Below are 26,532 nucleotides of genomic sequence, written 5' to 3'. Positions count from 1 at the left end.
GAGAATCGAAGGGGGGAGGGGAAATGTGACAAGGGGGGTCGGAACGGGATGAATAAAGAACAATTGTGAACTGGTGGAGCCCGACACCCCTACTTTCCCCTCTTGTTCCCCTGCAGCCGGATGACTGGACCTCATCAACCCGCGATACGAAGTTTCATCATACAGTAGGATACGGCGGGCCCTTTAGCTGGGATTGCCCAGAAGAGATAGACATTACCCCACCCAGTGACGTCATCCCGCTCAGGCCAATAAGGGGTTTTAGTTTCCCACCGCTGGTGTGTGGCTACACCGGAGAGAGGAAAGCGGAAGACTAGGAAGACACCAAGAACGAGGAGAGCAAACCTGTACAGAGAGACATTTGGAGCCGTGCTGTCGGAACATCGAACGCACCGGGAGAGCCAGGAGGCCAACGGCACCGCTCTTCGCCCAGCCACGCTCCAGGAGGAGCGTGGATTACCCAGGTACGAGCACGTCTCGCGGGCTGGGTCGGGAGGAGGGAGAACCCCGCAAATTAGCCTGGGGTCCCTTTCGATATTAAAACCTGCGTGTGTCCTTCCCCTTGCACTCTCACTCCACTCCTACCGCCGTGCACCCTCACTATTACAGTAGAAGTGATTCACGAGTGCCTTCCTCACACCCTTTCCCTTACAAAGTATACACTGCTTCACAACACTTACAACTCCTCTCTCCTTCCTTTCATGAGACGGAGCTGAAGCTGTTCCCCTACAGACGACGTCAGGACGGGAGAGCAGCGTAAAGACCAGGAGAAGAGAAACCCCCTAACGAAGGACGACCTTTAACCCTGGCTTCCCATAGAAGGCGTGTATTAGGAAAAATAAAACCTTCATTGCCTCGAGTCAGCGTACGTGTTCCTTATTCCATCCCGCAACAGCGGAGTAGGGACTTGTTTATGCCGGCGTAGAGTGCATTTCCATTGTCCAGTCTGCTGGTGATGAGCGCATGGGTGACCGTCTTCCTTGACTCGGAGGGGATCCATTTGAAAGTCTTGCAGAGGGTGTTGAAGCAGCTGGAGGTGATGGTGTTGACCTGTCGGTTCATGGTTAGGGATGAGTCGAGTAATATGTCGAGGTTTCTGGCGTGGTCTGAGGGGCTAGGTGGACTTCCAAAGGCGGTCGACACCCAGGTGTTGTCCAATGCTGAAGGGGTGGTTCTGAGGACGAGGACTTATGTCTTCTCGGCATTGAGTTTAGGCAGCTGTTGGTCATCCAGACTGTGACACCCTGCATTCCTTTCTGGAAGTTGATTCTGGCAGTGGTGGGGTCATGGGTGAGGGAGAGGATGAGCTAGGTGTCGTCAGCGTAGAATACAATGTTGAGGCAGTGTTGTCGGACAATGGCGGCGAGGGGGGCCGCGTAGATGTTGAAGAGGGTCGGGCTTAGTGAGGACCCCTGTGGGACTCCGCAGGTGATTTCCTTGGTATCGGAGAGGAAGGGTGGCAGTCTAATTCTTTGGCTTCTTCCGGTGAGGAATGATCGGATCCAGTCTAGGGTTGTTACTTGTATGCGGGCGTCGTGTAGTCTAGCGACGAGTGTACGGTGGGAGACGGTGTTTAAGTCTGCTGATAGGCTGAGTAGGATAAGGGTTGAGGAGTGGCCTTGGACCAGGAGGGCGCAGATGTCGTCTGTGGCCACGAGTGGGGCGTTCCCGGTGCTTTGGTTGATATGGAATTCGGATTGGGACGGGATGAGGACGGCTTTGTCTTCGATGAAAGCAATTGCCAAAGCCAATAGATCCAAAAGGCAAGACCATATTGGCTTTGCCAGTGCTTGTTATATGGCTGCAACATCACTTCCTAGGAATTTATGCAGTTTGAGACCGTACATGAACGGCACCAACTGGCTTGAGGTGACTCCACATTGCTGGAAACCATTTCTAGGTCTGGTTTGACTCTTGCAAAGAGAAATGTAAGGAATCCAAGAGTGTTGTCTTATCTTACTACAGGTAAGTAACTTGTTATTTGTATGTTTATGTAGGCAATTTAAAAAGTGTGGCTTCAACTATAAAGCAGACTATCAATGAACATAATGGGGACTTATGCAATTAGTGAAGAGGGAGGAATTTAAAGGTGGTAGAAAGGTAATATTTGGAGGGGGCATGGCTAAGCGCCGGCGAAAATGGCCGCTTAGTTCGAGGCTCCGCTGAAGCGGCGTCCCTTCCCGCAAATATCCGCTCACAATCGCCCATGCGGTGCGGCCACGAGGTGCGGGACTCTGCCTGTGACCAGAGCTTCGTGATCTTCTAACCCCGAGAGCTGGGGACGCCTCCGCCGCGGAGTTACAGCGGCTGGGTCTAGCGACACTGGTGAGCGGTTCGAGGTTGGGCAGAGGAGGGTGCGCGACGTCCCGGTGCCGCGGCTGCTTGGAGGCCTGTGGCTCGCGCTGAGGCGCTGCATCGCTGGATCTGCCGGCGGGGGCGGTGCCCTTGAGGGTCGCTGGCCGAGACTGGCCCGGAGATCGAGGGGCGACCCTCCCGGTGGCGACCCGGACGCCCCACCACAACAGCGGCACATCCTTGGAGGCGGAGGTGAGGCAGTAAGACTGGCGGCCATTGGGAGGCACCTGGAGAGGAAGAGAGCGTGGGAGCTGCCTGGAGGTGCCTGGGGAGCCTGCTTCTCCGCTCCTGCTCGACGCATGTGAGGTGGGGGGTGACCGGCGGGGCCCAAAGATCGTGTGGATGTCTTTGGCCACCCCCCCTGTCCCCTGACGTTTAAACGGCGATCCTGTGAGGCCCGGTGGAGAGGGCCGGACACACAGTAGGGCTGGGGGAGAGCCGGCTCAGGGCCCCCCCCCCCCTGTTGGTTTGCCCTCAGGCTGCCTGTTGATAGGATCCGTGAAGTGGGCTCCTGGACTGGGTGATACCTTCTCCTTTTTCTTCGGTGGGCCCCCCCCCCCCCCCCCCCCCCCGCCCGTCCTTGGCCGGATTCGGAGACATCCCGGGAGTGGCGGAGCGTGCCCCGGTCAGCTGAGATCCGCTGGTGGCTGTGCGCAATTGGAACTGTGGGGCCGGGAAGTATCGTGGACCCGGACCGAGGTCAAACCCGGAGTTTGCGGCAGTCGCTGGCCAGTGGGGAGCCGCTAGGGGATCGCGTCATGAGGCTTAAGGGAGCGGCGGCGGCCCAGTCCAACAAATTGGACAAGTACGCGGTCCCGAGACAGGCCCCCCAGACCGAGGCGATGTCCGGGGAGCGGGAGATGGCGGCTGAGCTCTCTCTGGCGGCCATCCTGACTGCCATTCAGACCATGGGGACCACACTGGAATCCAAAATTGATAAAATGTCCATTGAAATGAACCTTTTGCGCACGGACCTCAATAAAACGTTGGATAAAGCCAGGGCCAACGAGACTGAGATTGCGGAACTCAAGGCCTCCTCCAAGAAACTAAACTTGAGCAAAGGGTGAACGACCTTGTCCACCAACACCGCCAGGTGGCCCTGAAGCTGGAGGATCAGGAGGGGAGGGCCCGAAGAAACAACGTCCGGGTAGTGGGGGTCCCGGAGGGTTCGGAGGGGCCGAGCATGGACCTGTTTCTTGAGGACCTCATCCTTAACAATCTGAAGCCGAAACGACTATCCACCATGTTCTCCGTGGAGAGGGCGCACTGTGCGCCGGTCCCGAGACCCAGGCCGGGGGCCCCGCCGCGAACCATTATAGCGCGGATCCTTAACTACAGAGATCGGGACGCAATTCTGCAGGCGGCTCGACAGAAAGGAGACCTAAAGTACGAAAATGCAACGGTCAGGTTTTTTCCGGACTTCACACTCAAGGTACAACTGGAGCGCCGATCGTTTGAAGGGGTGAAGGCAGCCCTGCGGGAGAGGGGCATCAAGTACATGATGTTTTTTCCAGCGAAGCTCAAGGTCATCGATGGCGGCAAATCCCTCTTCTTTACTACACCCACAGAGGTCCAGGACTGGCTAGACCGGGGAATGTCACAACAGTCGCGCGGCGAGGGACGAGGGAGGCGCTGCCCGTACCGGCTCGCAGCCGCCCCGGGTTGGCGAGCTGGAGCTGGACAAGACAAGCCAGTGCTCGTGGCGTTCACGATCCCGCAGTCCGGATATGGCTGGCCTCTGAAGACAGCGGGGACGTAGGTGACTCGGAGCGGAGGGCTCCCCTGCTAATTGACTGCTGCACTGTAATATATGACTTTCCTCTGAGACATTGTGGGGGGGGGTTGTGCCCATGATGGCTTCCACAGAGGTGGGGACCTCCCTGCCGGGGTGTCTGTGGGGGGGTGCCTTGTGTGGGGGAGGCGCTGGGATACGCCTAGCAGGCTGAACAATGGGGTTGTGCCCCACTGGCGGTGAACATTGACTTTTCCACACGAGGGAGGGGCGGGGAGGTGCGGCGGGGGACACAGTGACCACCGTGGTGGCGGTCTCGCATGGGCTGTAGAACACTATAGACATTGGTGAAGGGGGGGGGCGTCCACCGGCTGGATCAGGCACCAGCGCACGCCTCACCAATGAGTTAGCAGAAGGAAGGGGCTATCTCTCCTTCTTGTTCAGGGCGAAAGGCGCTCTGCTAGTTGGGGGATGTGGGTAGTTGTAAGCCTGCACAGCAGGGTAGCAGGGAGGGGTGGGAGGCAGGGGGGGCGGGAAGTTTTTGAGGCTGTTAGTAAGGTTATGATGGGAGGTGGGTGTGTTGTCTGGTCACGTGAATTCAATCTCAATAATGGAGGTCAGGGGGCCGCAAGCTCAGGACGTCAACTTTGCATCATCTGTGGAAATGGCTATGAAGTGGGATAAAAGTATCAAAGTGCTTAGTTGGAATGTGAATGGGTTGGGGGACAAGCTTAACAGGAGTATCGTACTCCAATTCCTCAAAAGGCATCTCCCGGATGTGGTCCTACTGCAGGAGACGCACCTTATTGGTAATACCTGCCAGGCGCTTAACAGGTGGGGGTACACATTAGCCACACACGCGGGCTTCACGTTGGGGTCACGAGGGGTGGGCATTCTTGTACGCCGTAGCTTCCCGATGGTAATTCAGCATACACACACTGACCCGTTGGGCCGATTCGCAGTACTCACGGGTAAATGGGAGGGCCGCACTCTCAATCTGGTGACGGTGTACATTCCACCTGGTCTCCAGAACCAATCTTATCAAGACCTGGGGGCGCTCCTCCTCTTCCTCCCTGAGGGACGGCTCTTAGTTGGGGGGATTTTAATGCTGTAGCTTCCGGGGACTTGGATAGACAGCCGCCACGAGACATCGCCCCAGGGCAATTGTGGCTGGCAACTCTACTGGAGGCATATGGGCTGGTCGATCTGTGGCGCCTGCGCCACCCCTCTCAATTGCAATACACGTTCTTCTCGTGGCCTCATCACACATTCTCCAGAATAGACTACCTCCTTACTCTCCTGCAGCATGATACTGTGGTTCAAGAGGTCAAACATTTGGCCAGCGGTATATCGGACCACTCTCCGCTATGGGCACATCTCACGTTCGGTGAGAAGAGAGTGGGTTGTGTTGCGCCCATAAATCCCTGGTGGCTGCGTAATCCTGAGCTTAAGAAGTCTCTGGCGCGTGCAATTGATCGCTACTTTACTGATAATGTCGGGACGGTGGAAGACCCAACTACCCTCTGGGAGGCATTTAAGACGGTGGTGAGGGGGGAGGCCCTCTCAAAAATCGCCGGACAACGAAAAGAGAGGGAGGCGCAGATGCTGGGGGTGGAACAGGACCGTCTCACATTAGAAGGAGAGGCACAAGTGCGCGGGACCCCGACGGCCCAGCATCAGATGCAGTTGAAGGCAGCCGAATACAAGGCCTTCGCCACAGAGGCCGCAAAGATGCCAGCCCGACACACAGGGGGACGACTGTATGATCAAGGGGACAAGGCGGGGAAGCTCATCGCTTGGCTCGACAAAAAACAACTGGTACAGAGGGTGGTGGCTGGAATCCGATCTGCGGGGGACCTCCCCCTTACCGAGCCGCAGGCGATAATAGACGAGCTTGCTGCGCATTTCAAGAGTGTATACAGCAGATGCACGGACCGATCAGAGCAGGACTCGGCTGAGCTCCTGAAGGATATTAGACTGCCGGTGCTCTCAGAGGTGGATCGCGAGGCGTTGGACGGCGACCTTACAGTCGCCGTACTGGCCAAAGCTATTGGGGACCTGCGGACCAGGAAGGCCTTGGGTCCAAACGGCCTGCCCATTGAGCTTTACAAGCTTCGGCCTGACTGCCTGGGCACACACCTCAAAGATATGTTCGAGGAAAGTAGGGCGCAGGGGACATTACCCAGAGACCAGCGTATTGCTACCTTGGTGGCTATCCCTAAGGAAGGGAAACCCAGTGACCGCTGCTCCTCCTATAGGCCTATATCACTGCTGAACGCGGAGCCTAAGATATTGGCTAAGCTTCTGGCGAACCGGGTCAAACCACTAATCACTAAATTGGTTCATCCCGACTAATCAGGCTTCATGCCGCACCGAAACACGGCCCTTAATCTGCGGTGGCTTCATGGGGTGATGGCACGCTGCCACACGATCCAGGAAGATGCGGTGGTGGTGTCCTTGGATGCTGCCATGGCTTTCGATACCCTGGAATGGCCCTATATGCTGGCGGTCCTCACGAAGTTGGGATTCGGACCTGTCTTTATCGGATGGGTGCGCCTCCTCTACACCAAACCCCTGGCGCAGGTAGTGGTAAACAGGAGTTCTGAGGTCTTCACCCTTGAGAGGGGTACAAGACAGGGTTGCCCCCTCTCGCCCCTACTGTTTGCGCTCTGCTTAGTGCCTCTTGCCGCCTGGATAAGACAGGATGCCTCGATCCGAGGGCTGAAATGGGTGGAGGGATGGGAGGACAGGATCTCGCTGTATGCGGACGACATCCTGCTTTATCTTGCCTCCCCAGCGAGGTCACTCCGGGTGGCGTTGGACATCCTCACAAGCTTTGGGAGGAACTCCGGCTACCAAATTAACTGGGGGAAATCTTTGCTCTACGTGTTGCATGGGGCCCCACGTGACTGCCCAATCCAGATAGCCGTGGAGGGGTTCCGATATCTTGGAATCTACATCTCCAAGGATGCAAAAACACGTTTTGAGGCCAACCTTAGGCCACCTCTGCGGCGGTTCCAGAGGGATGTCTCGGTGTGGAAAAGGCTCCCTCGTTGCTGGGGCGTGCGGCCCTGTTCAAAATGATGGCCCTGCCGCGGTTTTTGTATGCGCTCCAAAACTACCCAGATCTAGTACCACATAAATATTTTGCGGAGATTGAAGCCGCTCAGAGGGACCTGTTGTGAAATGGCGCGCCGCGCATGTCTCTCCAGAAACTCACCTTGGGGTAGTACGATGGGGCCATTGCCCTTCCAGACATCCGTAAATATTACTGGGCAGCTCACCTTGCGGCCATCAACCAGGGTACGTACGGCAGTGGGGACGACCCGGGCTATGGGATGGATAGGTTGCTCCTCCCCGGAGGAAATTTTGAGGCGGCACTCTATTCGCGACCCACGAAGTTTCACCTCACGGGACCCACACAACACTCGGTCCAACTGTGGCATGTTGTCAACCGACGGCTGGGGTGGGCTGGCAAACTGACAAAAGCAACCCCGCTCTGGGTGTCGGAGCAGCTCGGATCACTGGGACGCTCTAAGGGCTTTCGAAACTGGGACTTGTTTGGTATATCCCGCGTAGGTGACCTTTGGGGGGCTGGGGGAGTGGTACCCTTTGCCTCACTACAGCAATCATATGATTTAGCGCCCTCGGAACTCTTCCGGTATATGCAGGTCCGCCACTCTCTTCAATCCAATATACCACCGAGGACGTCGCTCCCAGACTCCTCCCCCCTAGAGGACAGGCTGCTAAACGGTCACTTGCCCGAGAGGGCGATATCCCTCACCTACAAAAAACTAGTACATCACTGCCCGGACCCGCTGGGGCCCCTCAAGAGGAGGTGGGAGGCGGATGGCCTCGAAATTGACGAGGAGGAATGGAGAGAGGCGCTATCGTCCCCAAAAGAGGTGGCGATATCGGCAAAACTGCGGCTCGTGCAATTCGAGGTACTGCACCGGGTGTATATTTCGGTCACCAGGTTGGTGTTGATGGGGAGGAGTGTGGACGGGCTCTGCCGGAGGCGGTGTGGGGAGAGGGGGACATTTCTACATGTGATATGGGAGTGCCCGCAGGTTCAAACATACTGGGCAAAGATACACAACTGTATAAGCAGGGTGTGGGGGCAGAGGTCGCGGACTGAGGCCAAACGATGCCTCTTAAACATCTGGGAGCCCACGGACCTACCGGTTAAAGGCAGAATATGGGTAACACTAGGACTGACGGTTGCAAAGCGCAATATAGCGCGCCTCTGGGGGGCAGATACGCAACCGTTGCTTGGAGCATGGAAAAAAGACATGGATTGGTGCATGCTGCAGGAAAAGATAGTATACGTCTCGAGGGGGTGCCCCAGGAAGTGGGTGGCGATCTGGTCTCCTTGGAATGCATACCGGGGCAACATCTGCAAGCCCCCAGTCCCCTCTTCCCCAGTAGAAATGGTATCCCCATAAGACAAGGACAATGTCATATCCTGTTGGGTTGAACCTTATTGCACCGAGAGCCGGGCCAGGGGCTTGCGGCCGAACACTGTAACTCTATTGATTTTAAACTGCGAAGTGACCAAATGTTTGAATTTTGTTAATAAAAAGAATTTACAAAAAAAAAGAAAGGTAATATTTGGATGGCCGCTGAAGGTAAGCAAGATTAGAAGCATTGACAAGAGTTCATGTGGTATTTGCAGCATGGAGAAGTGTAGGTGGAGGCTTGAACTTGATAGAGGGTGAAGGATTAGTGCAATTTGAGATTGTTTTGTACCCCTCAGCGTGTTGCCATAAGATGCTGCTAGAAGAGGAATCTCTTTCCTGAAGCAAAGCAGAATCTGGATGGGATGTTGTACCAGGCACTTGATGCAGAACTGTAGATCCGGCCGTCTCATTACACTTCTTGTATGCATGGCTTTGTTATGAGGATGGTGTGTTTTGAACCTCCTGAGTTCTTCAACTCTGGCACCTAAGTTGAACAAGAAGATTATAGCTTTGTAAATGATGTAGGATGTCTTTAATGTGATGGAAGCTTGATTTTTGGAGCAAGTTCTATGAGAAGTGGAGTGACCCTGTTAAATTGTTTTTTGAGTAGACTTCCTGCTATGGTAGTATAGTCTTCATTAGTGTCAAGTGGATTTCCGGGATGCCAACCAAGAAATGGCTACTATCATCGAGGTGGGAGGAATCAAAGGCTTTACCAACTATTCAGAATTCTATTTTGTGTAAGAAAGTTTCACTTTATGGATCAGAGTCACCTAATGCCAGGTTGTTTTGTGGTATAACAGTATTTTATTGTATGGGAGAGGATGTGGCGCGGGGGAGGATGTGGTGCAGTGGGCAGAGCTGCCGACTCGGGAGCTGGGGGGATCCTGGTTCGGGTCTCGGCATTGGTGGAAGATCTGGTGATTCTGGGCAGATCACTTAATCTCCGAGGGCCCATAGACAGCGCCTGGATACCCTTATGAGTGATAAGCTGCGCTATATAAATCTACGAACTTGAAATTATTATTTTAGAACATATGATATTATTATTATTATTTGAGTTTTATATAGCGCTAGCTAAACCAGAGTGTATCAGAAAACTCCATAGGTTGGCATGGGTCATCCGCTCCTTGCCTAGTATGTTCTACATTCTGTGGAGCCAGTCAAAATAGGTTGGGAGTTTCTCTGAACCCCACAGTGAAAGGATAACCTGCAGTACTGCTTTCAGTGCTAAACCAACAATTCGACCCTGCCTAGATCCAAGGAAAAAGTTCAAGAGGTTAGGGAGCCCCAGGATAATATACTCAGGGAAGCGAGGCAGCTATGTTTTGAAATATGTATCTATGTCTGTCAAAACTGTCTGTCAAAATGTTATCCCAGTATCGTGTGAGTTTTGGACATGCCCAGAGGAGGTTAAGTAAGGTCCACAGAGCCCTGCAGTCCCTCCAGCAATCTGAGTGTGGTTCCCCCCCAAGCAACCTTGCTGGTGTTAAATACCAGTATGTTACAAGTTTAGTGACGGATTCTGTGTTCGCAGTATTACGCTCTGTATGTTATGCCCTGTAGTATATGACCTCCCATTCTCTGTATGTCAGAATCGGCCCAAATTCGAGATCCCATTTTCTCTGGCCCGCTGTTTTCTCCCCCAAGTGGAGTGGCAGCAGAAGGGCATATAATTAGGTGATAACGCACCGCTGACTTTCCTTGGACTAAAGCAACAAAAGCCCCATGTTCGAAGGCTGCAAGTGGACTTGCCATGCCACCTCGGCTGTCCGGGTTGACAGCACAGTGGCGGACTTGCAGTTAGCACATCCTTTCTGTCTCTGGCAGGCCATAGTCAGCCTTGAGTTAGAAGGGAATGATCCCCTCCACGTCACATAAGTTACAGGGGCAGCCTGCATGGCTCGCGGAAAGCAGGCAGGAGATTGCGTTGGGGATTGCATGGGGGAGTGGGGCTGCAGCTGGGGTGTACGGGGGGACCGCAGGGGTTACATTCTACAACATTTTTTTATTTATTTTTTAAATAAACTTACCTTACTGCCAGCCGGGTCCTGCGTCTCTGCTCCTGCTCTCCTCGAGCACATCGAGGAACAGGAAGCAGGCCACACTAACCAATCACAACACAGCAGTGCAGCGTTGTAATTGGTTAGCACCCAGGCTCTCCTGACCAATCACAACATTGCAGCAGCGTTGGGATTGGTTTGGAGCATCCTGGTTTGACGCTCAACACATGAATGGGGGCCTGGGTTTGCAGCCGCCCCTGATAAGTGTCCAATCAATCTACATCCTGCTGCCTGCCATGCTTTAAAGGCGGTGGGGTGGAGGCCAGGAGTAAACTCAGTGTTGTTCAGAATTGCCATCAATGGTGAGGGAAACGATGGCAAGGCCCTCCAAGTAGTGACCCGGTCCCACACCTTAAGAGTGGCGTTCGCTCCAGGGGATGAATTAAGACCTGAGGCTCTTTGGCTGTTCCTGAGCCAAGTGATTTTCTAGAGATGGTCTCCTGCTATTGCCCTATTTATAAAACATCATTGGTTCCAATGGCGGCTCCTTCGCTAAGGCGGAGGAGCGTTGCCCCACTGCTTTAAGAGCATTGCAGAGGAAAAATAAAATGCTAATACCTGAACGTTACTAATATTTAATTTTTCTGTTCCTAAGTGCGGGGAGGGGCAGGGCTAGCCAGAGCAGGGGACAGGGGGAGGAGTGATTTTCATGCCCTAAGTGCATGACTGTTTGGCCATCCCTCTTGGGCTGGTCAAACAGGTCTTGCACACTTTGCATCTTCTCCGCCATGCTGTAATACACAGCCTGGTGAGGAATATGCACAGGCTCCCTGTCCCCATCTGAGTGCCAAACTACAGTGCTCAGACCAATCACAACACAGCATTGCAGCGTTGTGATTGGCTTATCGGAGCCCGTGTGCTTTCTGCGATGGAGGTAAGGTGGCATCAGCGACGCGACTGCAGGTAATTTTTCTTAAAAAATGTTCTACCTCCCCTTGCCCCCGTTCCCTATCAGCCACTACTGGACTGATAACTTTTCGGACTTCTTATGGCTCCATTCCAGGAGAAACAGATGTTGAGCGGCTTGGTAGTAGTGCAAAAGTTTAGGTACAACCAAACCCCCTTCACGGACTGGGCAGTGAAGCTGGTTGTGGTTCATACGAGTGCTCACCTACCCCAGACAAATTGATGAATTTCCCCCTGGAGTGATGGAAACATGCCCGCCCGAGGTGTTAGTGGGAGAACCTGAAACAGGAATAAAGCCCTCAGTAAGAGAATCCTTTTCAGAGCCACCACTCTCCCAAGCAAGGAATGACAGTAGTGTTTCTATTGTGCGAGGTCCGTCCGGACTGGTCGGATTAGGGTCTAGCAGTTGATAGCTACTGTCTCATTTATGGTGGGTCCTATTTATATTCCAAAGTATGTCACCAAAGAGTCTGCTTAAGTAAATGGATAGTGAGCAACCAGCATAGCAGGCGTGACCGAGAGGTTAAGCGGCTGTGACTTTTGCAAGTTGATGTGGAAGCCGGAGGCCTACCTGATTCATAGAGTTCAGTCAAGAAAGCCGGTAGCCCCTGCAATTTGTCCTCAAGCACCATAATAACCTCGTCAGCGTCAAGGCTAATAGTGTGTTCCTCCCCTCCAAACCTCGCCCTGGTAATGCTCGGATCATCCCTAACCCTGTGCGCCATGGGCTCCAAGTAAAGAGCAAACAACGGGGGCGAGACCAGGTAGCCCTGCGTCGTACCTCTGACAATGGGGAAGGGGACTTAACACACTCCATTCACCGGGATCGCCGCCCTAGGTGCCCCTTAGCTGCTAAGGGTCCATGCGCAAAATCGGTCTCCAACTGCAGAATGGGTCAGTGTCACTTCTAGGTAAGACCAATGCACCTGGTTGAATGCTTTTTGAGCCTTGATAGCTAAAAGCATCCACAACTGATTGGCTTTGTGTTGCCACATTGGGGTTAAGGGATAAACCCTGCCTAGTCGGGATCTATCGGGCCCAGCAGAAGGGATCCTAGCCTTGCTGGTGAAAAGCTTGGCATCCAAGTTTATATGTGAGCGTATAGGAGCCACACTGGCGTTTGTCCTTCCTGGGTCTGGGTATAACTGTGATGGCTGCCTCCAGTATGGAGCGCGAGAGTTTGCCTGTATCCGCCAGTGAGTTAGTCTAGTGAGGATTGGAGCGAGTACCTGACAAAAACGTTTTATAGAAAAGGGCCTGAAAACCATCGGGGGCTTGAGGATTTAAGGAACTCCTGTCTTGCAATGGCAGTAATACCTTCCTCTATGAGAATGGCTGATCCAGGGAAGCAGCCTGTTGGGGTGTTAGTCGGGGGTGTGGGCGCGTCCTGCAGATAGGCCCATGAGTCTGCAGACTGCAGGTCTTGTGCTTCGTAGAGGGAGTTATAGTAGTCCCTAAATGTGGCCGCTATGTCCAAATCCTCTGTCACTTTACTGCCATCCAACTGGAGAATGGCACCTACCTTCTGTGCCTGAGGCTTCGCTCATAGCTTGTTGGCTAGGAGCCTGCTGCATTTATCCTTCCTATGTAGAATGAATGCTGCAGGCTCAGCAATGCATATTCTGCCCTATCCAGGTCTAGTCTGCCAAGCTGTGCCCTCGCGTCTACAGCTATCCTCATATCCTTTGGGCCCCAGTCCTTTTTATGAATGGCTTCCAATTCTCTCACCCTCCCCTCTAGTTCCCTTCTCGTCTTACGCAGTTTGTCAGCTGTGGAAATAGCAATAAGCTCTCTCTGGGCCACCTCCTTCAATGTCTCCCATAGTGTAGCCAATGGAATGCCACCTGTGTTGTTACCGGCACCAAATTCCGTAATCGTCGGAGTAATGTAGCATACTGTTGTGTCTGTGCTGTAAGATTTGCCGGGGCCACCTGAAGCCTATGGATCAATGGGGCATGATCAGACAGTGACCACTGGGTTCAGTCTCCACCCCCCAAACAGTGTGTGCACTCCCTGGGTGCCCAGGAAATAATCAAGGTGAACATGCGTCTTATTGGCATGTGAGTAAAAAGTGTAATCTGTAGTGCGTAATTGGGCCTCCACCCACAGTATGCACAATCCGAACTCCCACAGCCAGTTTGCCCCTCCCGCGAGAGTCCTCTGGATTGGACATAGCGTTGTCCCGACTTATCAAGGTCATTGTTCATCACAAGATTGAGGTTCCCTCCTATCAGGACTGCTCAGTCTGGGGGTGCCAATATGTCAGTTATGGTCTGTTATGAATTGCTCCTGGTTCTTATTGGGAGTATAAATGGCAGCAAGGTTGAGTTACAGGACCCCCAACTTGAACTGGGTATGCCCTCTCAATTTTGCAACCTGGCCCTCCTGTTGTCCCCGTAAAGGAGCGGGAGAAGACTATGGCAACCCATCCTACCACTCTCTTTGTATGGTTGGAGTGGAAGTATTGGTATGGGAAGTGACGCTACTTCACGCCAGGGCTTAAGTGAGTTTCCTGTAACAGGCAGATATCCCCACTCGCATGCTCTAGATACGACATAATCACCTTGCACTTGACTGGGCCATTGATCCCTTTCACATTCAGTGTAATGACTTTTAATTCATGGTGGGTAGGGACAACAGAAGAATAAAGGTGTAAACCACCACTGTGTGTGATGGCGAGGAGGGGAGCTGTGGTGCCCGGAGCACTGAGGCAGAAGTCAGGCAACGCAAGGTGGTCCCCCATGTGCATCGCAGTCACCATAAGCGTGTGAGCACAAAACCAACATAAACCTCAGCCATAAACCAAAACAAACCATAACTTAATGAGTCCACTGGGTAGACGGTGGTAGCCAAGGAAGTCCCAGGAATCGTTCCTGGACAGGGGCCGGCCAAGTCCACAGTTGTTGGTGTGCTGCAGTGACTTCCGCTCTCCTGCTGCCCCCACCCACATAAGTCTTTTAGTTAATCATGTCTTTGTCTCAGGAGACACTGGGATATAGCTATGTTATCTCTGTTATCTTCAAATTGGTGTGTAGTGATAGTTACACCCCAGGGTCACATTTACAAGGTGAAAACTAGAGATGAGTGAATGGTGCCTTGGGCACTGCTGCTGGTTATGGAGATGATCTCTGACCTTGATGTATTCATCTGGACCAGCTGGTCTCTTATAACATGGGATTCAAGCTAAAGTAGAATGGTGCCATCAAAGCCAATTCCAAACAGAATGTTTTCCAGTTGGATTCTGTGGTAAATAGTGTCAAAGACTGTCAAGAGTTTGATCATTGTGAGGGGAGATCACTCTTTAACAGAGATCATAAGGGCATAGTTGATGTTCTGGATTTTTGCTTTCTATGCTGTAATGTGGCTGAAATCTGGACTGGTAATCCTAAAGGAGGCTTTAATGTTTTTTCTTTTGTAACTGAATTATGGTGTTTTTTCCCCCTCAATATTCGTTTCCAGTATTGGCAGATGCATCACTGGCGGTGGTTTGCAAGGTCCTATCTAAGTTTTCGCATGAGTGGTTGGATCTGTCCAGTTTTAAGGTCATTAAGTAAATGCCTTGGATGCGGAATGCTTTGACCATGTTTAGTAGAGGGATCAGGGGTTCCCCAGATATTTCCTTCACTAAAAAGCTGAGGTAACATCCTTGTATAATTTTACCGACAAGGAATAGGTGTGTAGTAGCTTGGATAGGTCCATAGTAGTGGGTGTGGTGGGTGGCAGCAGATCTGGCTGTCGGGGTGCTGGGAATGGTGTGGGGATGTCTGAAACTGGGGTTGTCAGTTTGTAAGTGGGATCTAATCAGGGTTATCCTTGATACTCTTGATGGCTGTGTACCTACGTGGAGAGTATGAGGTGGAGGGATTGAGCTAATATTCACTTGGTGCTCAATGTTCGAGGCATGTGATCTGTAGATCAAATGCTTATGCATAGATTGCCATCTAGTGTTCGGCCCGGATGTTTGCACTTTGTTTTTCTTCGAAGAAGTCTTCCTAGTCACGAGGTAGGTGACTCCTCCTTTCGGTGATAGTGCGCATGGTCATCGACTCCATCTTCAGATTGTTTTTTTTCCACCATCGTATTCGGATGTTACTTGCTGTGCTCCGGTTCAACACCGATCCTTCGGTGCGTAGAACACTCGCCCTCGGCGGTATTGTTTCCGATCGCATATTCCATTCTTCGTGTATCATGTTATTTCGACAAAAACCCTCTTTCGTCGGAGAGCTCATGGTAGGCCGTCGGGCCTAACTGCTTCGATTCGACTCGCAGTTGATGGAACAAACTCCCTTTAAATTCTGCCCTCAGTGCCACGCGAAATACCCGCGCACTGACTCACACGAAGTGTGCAACCTGTGTTTATCACCAGAACACAGAGAACAGGATTGGGACGCGTGCAGGCTTTCCGCTCCAAAAAGACGCTTCGCGACCGTCTGGCTCAATGACGCGACATGCAGAGCCAAGACTCAAGCTCCATTCCAGACCTCTTCGGACCTGAATCGGAAGAAGAAGCCGGCGACACGATCGGGGCCGAGGAGAAACAGGATCCGATCTCACTTTCAGAGGACGGCTGTGACCAGGATGACATCCTACGTGGACAACGTACTGTAAGTACAGTCCCTACCTCGCCCCGAATCCCAAGTCAACCGAAAAAAGCGGCTCCGGACCAACCCGCGCCCTTGGGCCCCGGTCGGCCCCGAGACCACGCTTCCGACGCCCCACCGTCTGGCTGGGCATTGAAGCCTACCAAAAAGCCTTCCGGCTCCGAAAAGCCCCACGCCAAGTCGGGTACAGAGACAAAGCCTTCGGTATCGAAGCCAAAGTCCGGCTCTGAACCTCACCGAAAACCACCTCTGATCCGAAATTTCCACTGATAATCAGGTCTATCGCGTTTCATGTCATCTGTTTAAGTCACAGTGCCAGGATACCCGCAGGGTGACAGTTTGCGCTATATAAGATTATATACAATACAATACAATACTATTGTACAAACATCCTAAAACTGGATACATTACCACTAAAGTGACTCTAAAGAGAAGGACTAATACTGAAGAGGAATATCATATTCCATTGAAGAAGAGAAATATTGGACAAACCCTTCCCCTTCTCTTCCTTCTCCTCTTCCATCACCTTCTCCTCTGTCTCTACCTGTGCCAACTTCACCTGAGCCCTCACCACCACATACACCTGACAAACAGGGTGATGGGGATGATGATATTGGTGATGGTCAACCAGGATCTACAGATGAGTGGGATGACTAAAACACTGACTCACCCACAGACCATGATCCTGACCTGTATCCTACCAGGCCCTCTCCACCAGACAACAGTGTAGGCTGTATTGAATTGCTAGGCAGGGCTGACAATTACCATGAGTGCAGCTCCATAAATAATCCCTTCAAGAGGATTTCCTTTTTGAAACATTGAACAGCACACAAAAGTCAACACATATGTTACCCATGCTGAAAGGCATGACCAGACATGTAGACGACATATTTAAGGATCCTGTCAGGGCTTCGTATCCTTACCACTAGGGTGAATAAAAAATACAAGCCTGCACCATCTGATCCAGTCTACATAAGAGGACAATTACCCTTAGACTTGTTGGTAGTTTACAATGCACGCAAAAGGGCAAACCCCAAACTACTGGAGATGCTCCACCCCCAGATAAGGAGTCAAACCTTCTCAATGCTTCAGGGAAAAGGGTAGCCTCCCGGCAGCTAACTTCTGGTGCATATCTAATACACAATCGTTGCTAGCCAAATACGACCGTGCACATTGGGATGAAATGGAACAACTCATCCAATTTCTACCCCAACAACATAAATCTAAAGAGCAAGACCTGGTACATGAGGGACAATTAATTTCAAACAACCAAATTAGGTGCTCCCTAGATGCTGCTGACACATCTGCCAGAGCGGTAAACACTAGTGTCCTTTTAAGGCCTGGCTACGCATATTAGGGTTCAAACCGGAGGTTTAGGCCTCCATATTAAACACACCTTTTGATAAAAATCACCTTTTTGGGCCAGTGGTAGATGCTTCACTTGAGAAGATGAAAAAAGATACTGAAGTGGCTAAATCTATGGGAGACCTTCAGTCTACACAGGGCTGTGGTTCCTTTCGGCGCTCTTTCTATTGGGCAGGGTCCAAAAATACTTCTTTGAAAACTGCATCCACCTATAAGGGTAATAACCAATCCTCAGGCTCTAAAAGTTACTTCAAAGGGGGTTACAAAGGTAACAATGGCAAAGACAGAGGTAGAGGTTCTAACACACGTAACTCCCCCTCCAATACAAAGCAGTGACTTGCCCATAGTTCCCCCCAACCACTTAACACCTGTTGGAGGAAGACTGTCACATTTCCTACCAAAGTGGCAGTCAATAACAACAGACAAGTGGGTTCTACAAATTATCCATTCTGGTTACGGCCAGGAGTTCATCAACACTCCTCCAAACATTCCCCTAAAGTCACACAAACTTTCACCAGATGACCTACACCTCCTCAAACAAGAGGTACAGTCCCTACTAGTAAAAGGAGCTATAGAGCCCGTACCACTATAACGTCGAGGGTCGGGCGTGTATTTCTGTTACTTCCTAATTCCCAAAAAAGACTGCTCTCTCAGACCAATATTAGATCTCAGAGAACTACATTTTTACATACAGTCAGACCATTTCCTCATGGTAACACTTCAGCAGGTACTACCTCTCTTGCAAAAGGGCGACTTTCTGTCTACTCTAGAATTAAAGGACGCCTACTTTCATATTTCAATCCACCCCGCTCACCGCAAATTTCTCAGGTTTGTGGGTCAACATTACCAAGTCAAGGTACTCCCGTTCGGAGTCATCACGCCCCCCAGAGTCTTCCCAAAGTGACTGGCGGTAGTAGCTGCTCATCTGAGAAGACAAAGCATCCATGTCTTCCCAAACCTGGACGATTGACTCATCAAAGCCAACACATATCAACAATGCCGCAAGCATACTTCCATAACCATTCAGTTACTTCAATAATTGGGGTTTACAGTCAATGTGTTAAAGTCACATCTTCAGCCAGACAAAACCCAGAACTACCTAGGAGCCACTTTAGATACTCAAAGGGCTCTGGCGTTTCCCAACACAGCCAGAATTCGAAACATTCAGGCGTTAATTCTCCAGTTTCAAGCCAATCAGTCACTTCTAGCTCTAGTTTTTATGCAACTGTTGGGAATGATGGCGTCTTGCATCATGATCGTTCCACATGCCAGGCTGCACATGCGTCCACTTCCAGAATGCTCCGCCAGTCAGTGGAACCAGTCACACAGTCTATTAACCGATGTAGTGTTGGTAAGCAGCCGTTCTCATTGCGCTCTGCAGTGGTCGAACACACGAAAGTTGTCAAAAGGACGGCCGTTTATAGACCTGGTTCCACAGACCGTATTAACAGCGGACGCGCCCCTTACTGGCTGGGGAGCTCATCTTCAGCAGCACACAGTGCAAGGTCTGTGGAACTACCAGCAAAGGTTGCTCCACATCAGTCATTTAGAGCTGATGGCAATCTTTCTAGCTCTCAAAGCCTTTCAAGATCACCTGTCTGGCAAAGCTGTCTTGGTTCGAACCGACAACATGACCGCTATGTATTACATACAGAAACAGGAGGGACACACTCTCACGAGCTGCCCCACTTAGCCCAGGACATCTGGAGGTGGGCTATTCACCACAATATCTATCTCCTAGTGGAACACCTCCCAGGAGTCAGCCAGATTGCGGCCCTCCTCAGCAGGCAGAGGTATCAAATACACAAATGGGAACTTCACCTTCCGGTTCTCCACCCATGCTTCCAAGCTTGGGGAGTTCCTCACATAGATCTGTTTCCAACACCTCAAAACGCAAAATGCCAAAGCTTCGCCTCCAGGTATCCACACCCGTTATCCAAAGGCAATGCTCTATGGATGAACTGGTCAGGGATATTTGATTATGCTTTTCTGCCTCTCCCACTCATTCCATCAGTGGTTTAGAAACTCAGGCAAACATCTCTCACACTAATCCTAGTAGGTCCAACATGGGCACGTCAACCCTGATTCATAACCCTGTTGGAACTCTCGCTGGTACCGCATCAAGAGTACATTTAACTCCCAGTCTCCTCACACAGAGCCATGGAGAAATCAAACACCCAGATCCCAAACAATTGACCCTCGCGATCTGGCTCCTGAAGTCATAGTTTGGTTATCTAAACCTTCCACCAGACTGTATGAACATTATTAAGGCCTACCACAAGAGCCTGCTACGCAGCCAAATGGAAGAAATATGTTATCTATTGCAATAACAATAACATCAACCCTCTTGATGCTTCCATACAAAACATTCTCGGCTACCTGTTACATTTGCAGCAGTCATCATTGGCCTTTACATCCATCAGACTGCATCTTGCTGCAATTGCAGCCTGTCTTCAAAATAGGCAACATTTATCGCTCTTGAGTGACTGTAATCAAAGCATTTATGGAAGGAATAAAAAGAGTTATACCACCAAGACTTCCACCTGCCCCAGTGCGGAATCTTAATATAGTCCTCAAGTTAATGCGCCCACCATGTGAACCAATGCACAAATGTGAACTACAGTTCCTCACTTGGAAAACAGCTTTCCTCATTGCAAACACTTCATTGAGGAGGGTGGGTGAACTTCAGGCACTAACCATAGAATAACTTTTTTTCCAGCTACACAAAAATAAAGCGGTTCTTCGTACCAATTCCAAATTCCTACCTAAGGTAGTATCTGCATTTCACATAAATCAGTCGGTTGAATTACCTGTTTTCTTCCTTCAACCTGACTCCGTTGTTGAACGAGCTCTACACACCTTAGATGTTAGAAGAGCACTGTTGTATTACACTGAAAGAACAAAATCTTTTCGTAAGACCAAACTACTCTTTGTCGCTTTTGCACAACCTCACAAGGGCAATCCAATATCCAAATCAGGTATTGCTAGGTGGATCGTTAAATGTATTCAGATTTGCTATGCAAAGGACTCTAACGGTACCCCCTAGAGCACATTCCACTCATAAGCTAGGGGCTACTATGACTTTCTTAGGGAACATCCTATTACTGACACCTGCAAAGCTGCAACCTGGTCAACACCACATATATTCACCAAGCATTATTGTGTAGATCTGTAATCCAGACAACAAGCTAATGTGAGCCAAGCAGTACTTAAAACGCTGTTTCAGAGAACTCCATCAGTTACAGAATAGCCACTGCTTAGGGGAGACTGCTCTATAGTCTACACATAAGCATGTGATCTACAGCTCTCATGTCTCGAACGGAAAATGCTACTTACCCAGTATGCATTTGTTCTTGGCATGTAGAGCTGTAGAATCTCATGCGCTTAGCAACCTCCCTGGGTACCTGTATCTGCTGTTGTTCTCTTGCTACTATGCATACATACACATGGACATTTCTATTCTTGACTACTACTGCATTCTCGCACCCTCTGCGGGAAAACAATCTGAAGATGGAATTGATGACCATGCGGACTATCACGTAAAGGAGGAATCACCTACCTCGTGACTAGGAAGACTTCTTCGAAGAAAAGCAAAGTGCAAACATCCGGGCCCAACACTAGATGGCGATCTATGCATAAGCATGAGATTCTACAGCTCCACATGCCAAGAACAGATGCATACTGGTTAAGTAGCATTTTCATTCCCTTACACGTATCTTGCTCATTTAGAAAGCGTTGCAGATGGTCATCATGAAGCAAGTGGCCTTGGTTTCTGTGATGACCTGCTTTTATTTGATGTGTAGTTTTAGTGTCAGCGCTTTACTTTAAAATGCCAAGTCTGCATTCTAGAGGGAGCCAAATCTCCTCCCTTCCTCCCTCCCATATGCTTTGCTGTTATATCTCAGCTGTTTATTTACGACATGGACACGTTCTACCACAAAGCCCCTCCTCCGAATTCTTTCCCAGGTTTTTTTTTTTTTAACCACGAATTCTAGCCCCGATTTCTTCCTGAAATATTGATTAATACTTTGTCTGATCATTCCGGCATGCAAGTCTCATTCTTTGCTGATTTAACTACAAGTCACGCATGCTCGGTTTATGAGTACCTAAGTTCTGTATCTTGCCCAGGGTGACACAATCTGTGAAAAAGTTGAGCACTTCTAAAAATTACACCACTGAAGAGAGCGGCCCAGCATGGTTACCAAAACCTCGTAGGAAATCGATATAAAGAGTGATCCTTACTACAGTGGTTGAGCATTTTTAATTCCAGTTTGGAAGGGTTATTTCGGCAAGACAAAGCAATGCTTTAGTTAATGAGTGTTTTTGTTGTTGTTGTTTTGGTTACTGTACTTTAAACAGTTGGCAATAAGCCACATATTGTATGCTGAAATAATTCGAAGACATGCACAGACTTCCACACAAGGATAGTATTTATTTTTTTTTACTTTCTGCTTATTTCATTACTGGAGACATAAGTTTGACTGTTAGTGATGAAAATTATAATCCGCCTCTTGTCCCTTCCTTTCAGCGACCAGATACTGCAGTATGTTAATTGAAGAAGAAGGGTTGCACCACCTGTATCGAATCGTGGATAATCCGCATACTGACCCCGATGTTCAACGTATAGTAATGTCTATTTTGGACAGTTTAGAAAAACATATTACTCGCCATGGAAGACCTTCCAGTAAAAAGTTGCAACATGAAAAATAATTGTGCACAAGTAAATATCTGAGGGATTGTCAGTGTTACAATTTACGACGTTATAGTTGAAATGTTTTATGTGAAATGATCACTATGTGAACCTCAATATTGCTACAGAGGGAAAGTTGCACAAGTGAATAAAACCTCTGACACAGGAAAAACGTTTTTCATTGTTTAGCAAGTGGCCACTTTTGCTTTTTGAATTTTGCACATATGGTACAGCACTTTTAAGATCTTAGAAAAAAACACCTTTCCAATATGAAAATGTAACTAACGCAGTTGGACATCTTCAAGGAAGTATACACAACTTTTTCAGCATAGCCTAGCCTAGCCTCCTCATGGACCCATGTAATGTATTTTCAAGTTATTTGAATCATGTATTATGGTCATTATTTCCCATTGTCTCTTGATCTAGTATGTGCACATTTCAACTTTCACAGTCGCCATATCGGTTACAGAGTGATTTCACTGGTATTATAGAACAAAAATAAAACATAATGAACAATGCCAAAGAAATGGGAAGCAAATCGATTTTACAGAGAAAGGATGCCTAATTCCCTCTGGTTTCCAACATCAAAATCTAATGTAAATTTTTAATAGTTTGGAATGATCCAGAATTCAGAACAGACTGCCCCTTGTGTATTTTTTGCCTGGGTTAAAAAGACCCATCTCTGGTGAAGGTAAGTCTTCTGCGGCTTGTAAGCCCAGTGAATAAAATAGGATGGTAGCAACTGGCTGGCAATCCAATTTGAATAGTAAATAATAGATTTTAAATTAATTGGTGTGTCAGCTCCTAAATGTCATGAGCTTTAGAATGGAGAGCACATAGTGTAGGAGTCAGAGTTCACTAAGAATTCAGAAATGTCTGAACATTTTTTCAATAATACTATTCCCCTGCTGGACCTTAGTAACATTTGATTGCCACAAGTTGATACTGATGTTTTCTGCTAAGTAGTCCAATATTATTTTTGCTACTGTGGCTATTCTAATAATCTCACTTTATTGTTCTTATGTTTCTTCATATGATTACTAAGATAATTTCTTTGTTTCGACAGCTTCTGTGCTTTTTTGGTTCATGATACATGAATGTGCTTCATCAAGACACAGTCCTTTGTTATTGTGCAAATATCTAAGAGCAAATAGCTATGTAGTTCAACTCTGGGAGCTTTTCTAATAAATGCTGCAGTGTTGTAAACAGAGATGTTTAACTTGGTTGCATGTGAGGAGCTATGCCAGGGTAACACTTCAGCTATTACTGTTTGTTCTGTTAAATTCTTGTAAGAGTATCACGTTGTACTTTCGGTAGCTAATTGTTATGCCTTTAGACATTTTTTTGTATCGTGAGGTGAATGTTGCCTTAAACATTAAGAATGGAATTTTGAGAGTTATGGTTGCAAGATTGTCCTATAAAACACCAAGGGTTGAGAGTTATAGCTAGTTCTCTGTATACATGAGCCTGCTGCCTAATCCCTATAAAGGTGATGAACAGTTGAGTGCTTGGGGATGGGAATTTTTCAAAGAGCGTCTGTATTAAGTAACTGCCACTGTTTTTCACCAGTTGCAGGATAATATATGTTTAAACTTGGTGTATCTCTCACCTTCTTCCTCTGACTCTGTTAATATTGGAATTGACTTTGACATCTTGTACATTATGGTGTAGTAAAGGGAAGGTCACCTGTTCTACAGGGTCAAAAAAGACTGCTTAATTGCCTCCCTTCTGTCTTCAAGAGGTGGCGGAAATGGTTGCAGGAGAAGAATGTATAATATTTACTAAAGGGTTGCCCAGTTTCATACAGTTAAAGAGCCAACCATCTTGGATTTAAGGTGACCAAATCCCAGGGGCCTACACAGATTATGCCATCCACAGAATTTACCATATCTCTGCCTTATGGCTGAAGCCTTGCCCAAGTGGCGGTCAAAGTCAGATAAACCAATCCACCATTGATGTTAAGCAATACCAATGACAGATCATCTGATCAAAATTTATGCTAGTAATTCAATTCACTAGATCCCTGTGATCTCACTACTGGGAGATACCAGGACACACAAAAGCCTGCAAGCTACAGTAGAACTGATTCAGATTGTTTTTAGAATGTCTTTGTTCTACAACATACCAACTACCAAGAGTGAAACGCAGTCCATTTCCCCAGGAACAGGACCCAAGCCAGCCCCCCAATTGCAAAACAGAATGCCAAGAAAAAGCTAAAATCTATATCTCAAAGTGCATTAATCCTACAATCTTAGTCTAAAATGCATGTATTTCATATTCAGAAAGTCTAATAGGAGTAGAGATCCCTACCAGCATGCTATATCCAATTTCAGAACAATTGAGTGCTTGGCATATGTTTGGATCTGTTTTTTTTTTAGAACAGTACCTTTGCAGGCACTCCCTTGTGGATGCATGTACTTTGCTGATTAGGTGAACAAATAGTAGAGTGAAGAGAGGAGGGCTCTTGGTGGCTTTAGAGAGAGCTGCAGTTGCTCGACAAAAGTAGAATGAAGGGAGTGAAGAGTTAAATCAAGGAGCTCAATCCCAACACTGGCTACTTTTCTTCAAAGGAAATGTGTTTTTACCAACCTGACTACTCCAGGTTTTGACAAACCCTATTAAAGTTGCTTGTCTTTGACCTATACCTATTTGAATTGTACTGGTCAAATTTCAGGAAGGGAAGGCAAAACACTTGAGAAGGAAGGAGTCCACTGACAATATCCAACATCAATCCCAACACTTGCTCCTTGTCTGTAAAGTAGATGTTTTTCCTCAACCCTAGAGTCTCCAGGTTTTGACAAACCTTATTAACTCAGGATGCTTTTCTTAGACTTGTACCTGACAAAATGGTCCTGGGCAAATTCCTGAGAGTGATGGCAAAGAAATTGAGAAGGAAGGGGTCCACAGCCAATATCCAAAATCCGACCAAACACTGGCTCCTTTTTCTCAAGTTCCTACTGCATGCAATTTCACCATGCTTTCTTGGAGGACCATTCCTTGAAATTGAATAGAATTCTTTATGTCCAAATATTTGTGGTTTTACTTATGGAAATGTCACAACTTCATTAATTGTTGTGGTATACCTCCTCAAATGCTTATAAATCGATGAGCTGTTGAAGAGTCCCTGGTCTTTGGACATGGTATCACTGTATAGTACCGATGGATAAATATATGTTAACTGGAAGTTGTCAATATGAGATTTGATTATGTATGTAAAAGAATAGTGTTTCCAAAGGAATAATATATATATATTGACTGTTTGTTTAACTTGATAAAGCATCTGTAAGACAATCAAATAAAATGGAAACTTCAAGTGAGGAAGGACCTGGTGAAGAATAATAGTCTTGTAGAGACTAATTTATTGATAATATTTTTTAAAAATAGCAATAATTAGAAATGTACACAAAGAAAAGTAACGATAATTAAACATAGAGACAAATGGGGACATACAATGAAAAACACACCAAGTGTGGGCAAATACTCAGTGACCAGGGCAAGGGGGTGAAGTGTATGATTAACAAGCAATATATAATAATGAAAACACATCTTATTGTATCATTGTTCCTTTGACACTTTTATAAAAGTGCATATGTCCGAGAGTAAAACATTATAATTAGGGCTCCCGGTTATATGGTATTTATTATTTTACATTTCCGTCTATATTTTTCCAGATTTATTTTCTGACCATTCCGGTGGTGTTTATCCTTATTTATTTTATGTTTTGAGAATAAATGAAGTCGTAAAATGGTGTTTCCACATTTATTGAATTAATAAACATGCACTCATACATCAATAACCAGTCTCGTATTAGCAAATAAAGCAGTCAAAAATCACAAATCCGTACAACCACAGGTACATATTAACATTATAAACAAATATAAGTTAACATATGCCTGTATTTAAGGAAATCGTCCTGTTTTTAACTCCAATTCGGTATATCTGCACAGCTGTTGGAATGGAATTCATGAAGGACACAGTGGAGAGTCAATTAAAATGTTCTGTATTTTTCCACTTTTAAAAATAAATATAGAGAGGAAACAGACTTTTTTGTCTGTATTTATCTGTAAAAATCAGTAAAAACAATAAACTGAGAACCCTAATTATAATATGTCTAACTCAATGGGTGTCGATGTTTCAACCCCTAGTGACTGCTATAGGATCGGGTCATCATTTGGATTGTTTGCCACTTCAGTACTCCCCATTCTACAATTGAAAAGGAATTGAACTTAGAAGCCACATGATGTAATAAACATTTACAATGTTCAAGGCACAGTCTGGATAGTGTTAATGTCTGTTTATACATGTTGTAGCAACTTCTTTGAAAGATGGTGTATGTACCCATAAAAGGTTTGTAATTATAACT

The 26,532-nt window shown here is 48.2% G+C and overlaps 1 protein-coding gene across 3 annotated transcripts in view; it reads left to right on the top strand.

The window, feature by feature from the left end:
• Positions 1 to 25,914, top strand: part of LOC146834963 (protein zyg-11 homolog B) — a 308,674-nt gene extending 282,760 nt beyond the window's left edge. For all 3 annotated transcript variants that reach the window (XM_085602608.1, XM_085602607.1, XM_085602610.1), the window contains one exon: positions 22,008 to 25,914. In XM_085602608.1, coding sequence (XP_085458734.1) covers positions 22,008 to 22,189 — 182 coding nt within the window. In that variant the 3' untranslated portion in view covers positions 22,190 to 25,914. The remainder of the gene's footprint in view (positions 1 to 22,007) is intronic.
• Positions 25,915 to 26,532: the final 618 nt, after the last annotated feature.

Source organism: Triturus cristatus, chromosome 4_2, assembly GCF_964204655.1.
Source record: "Triturus cristatus chromosome 4_2, aTriCri1.1, whole genome shotgun sequence".
Classification (NCBI taxonomy): Eukaryota; Metazoa; Chordata; class Amphibia; order Caudata; family Salamandridae; genus Triturus; species Triturus cristatus.
This window is presented reverse-complemented; position numbering and strand designations above follow the sequence as displayed.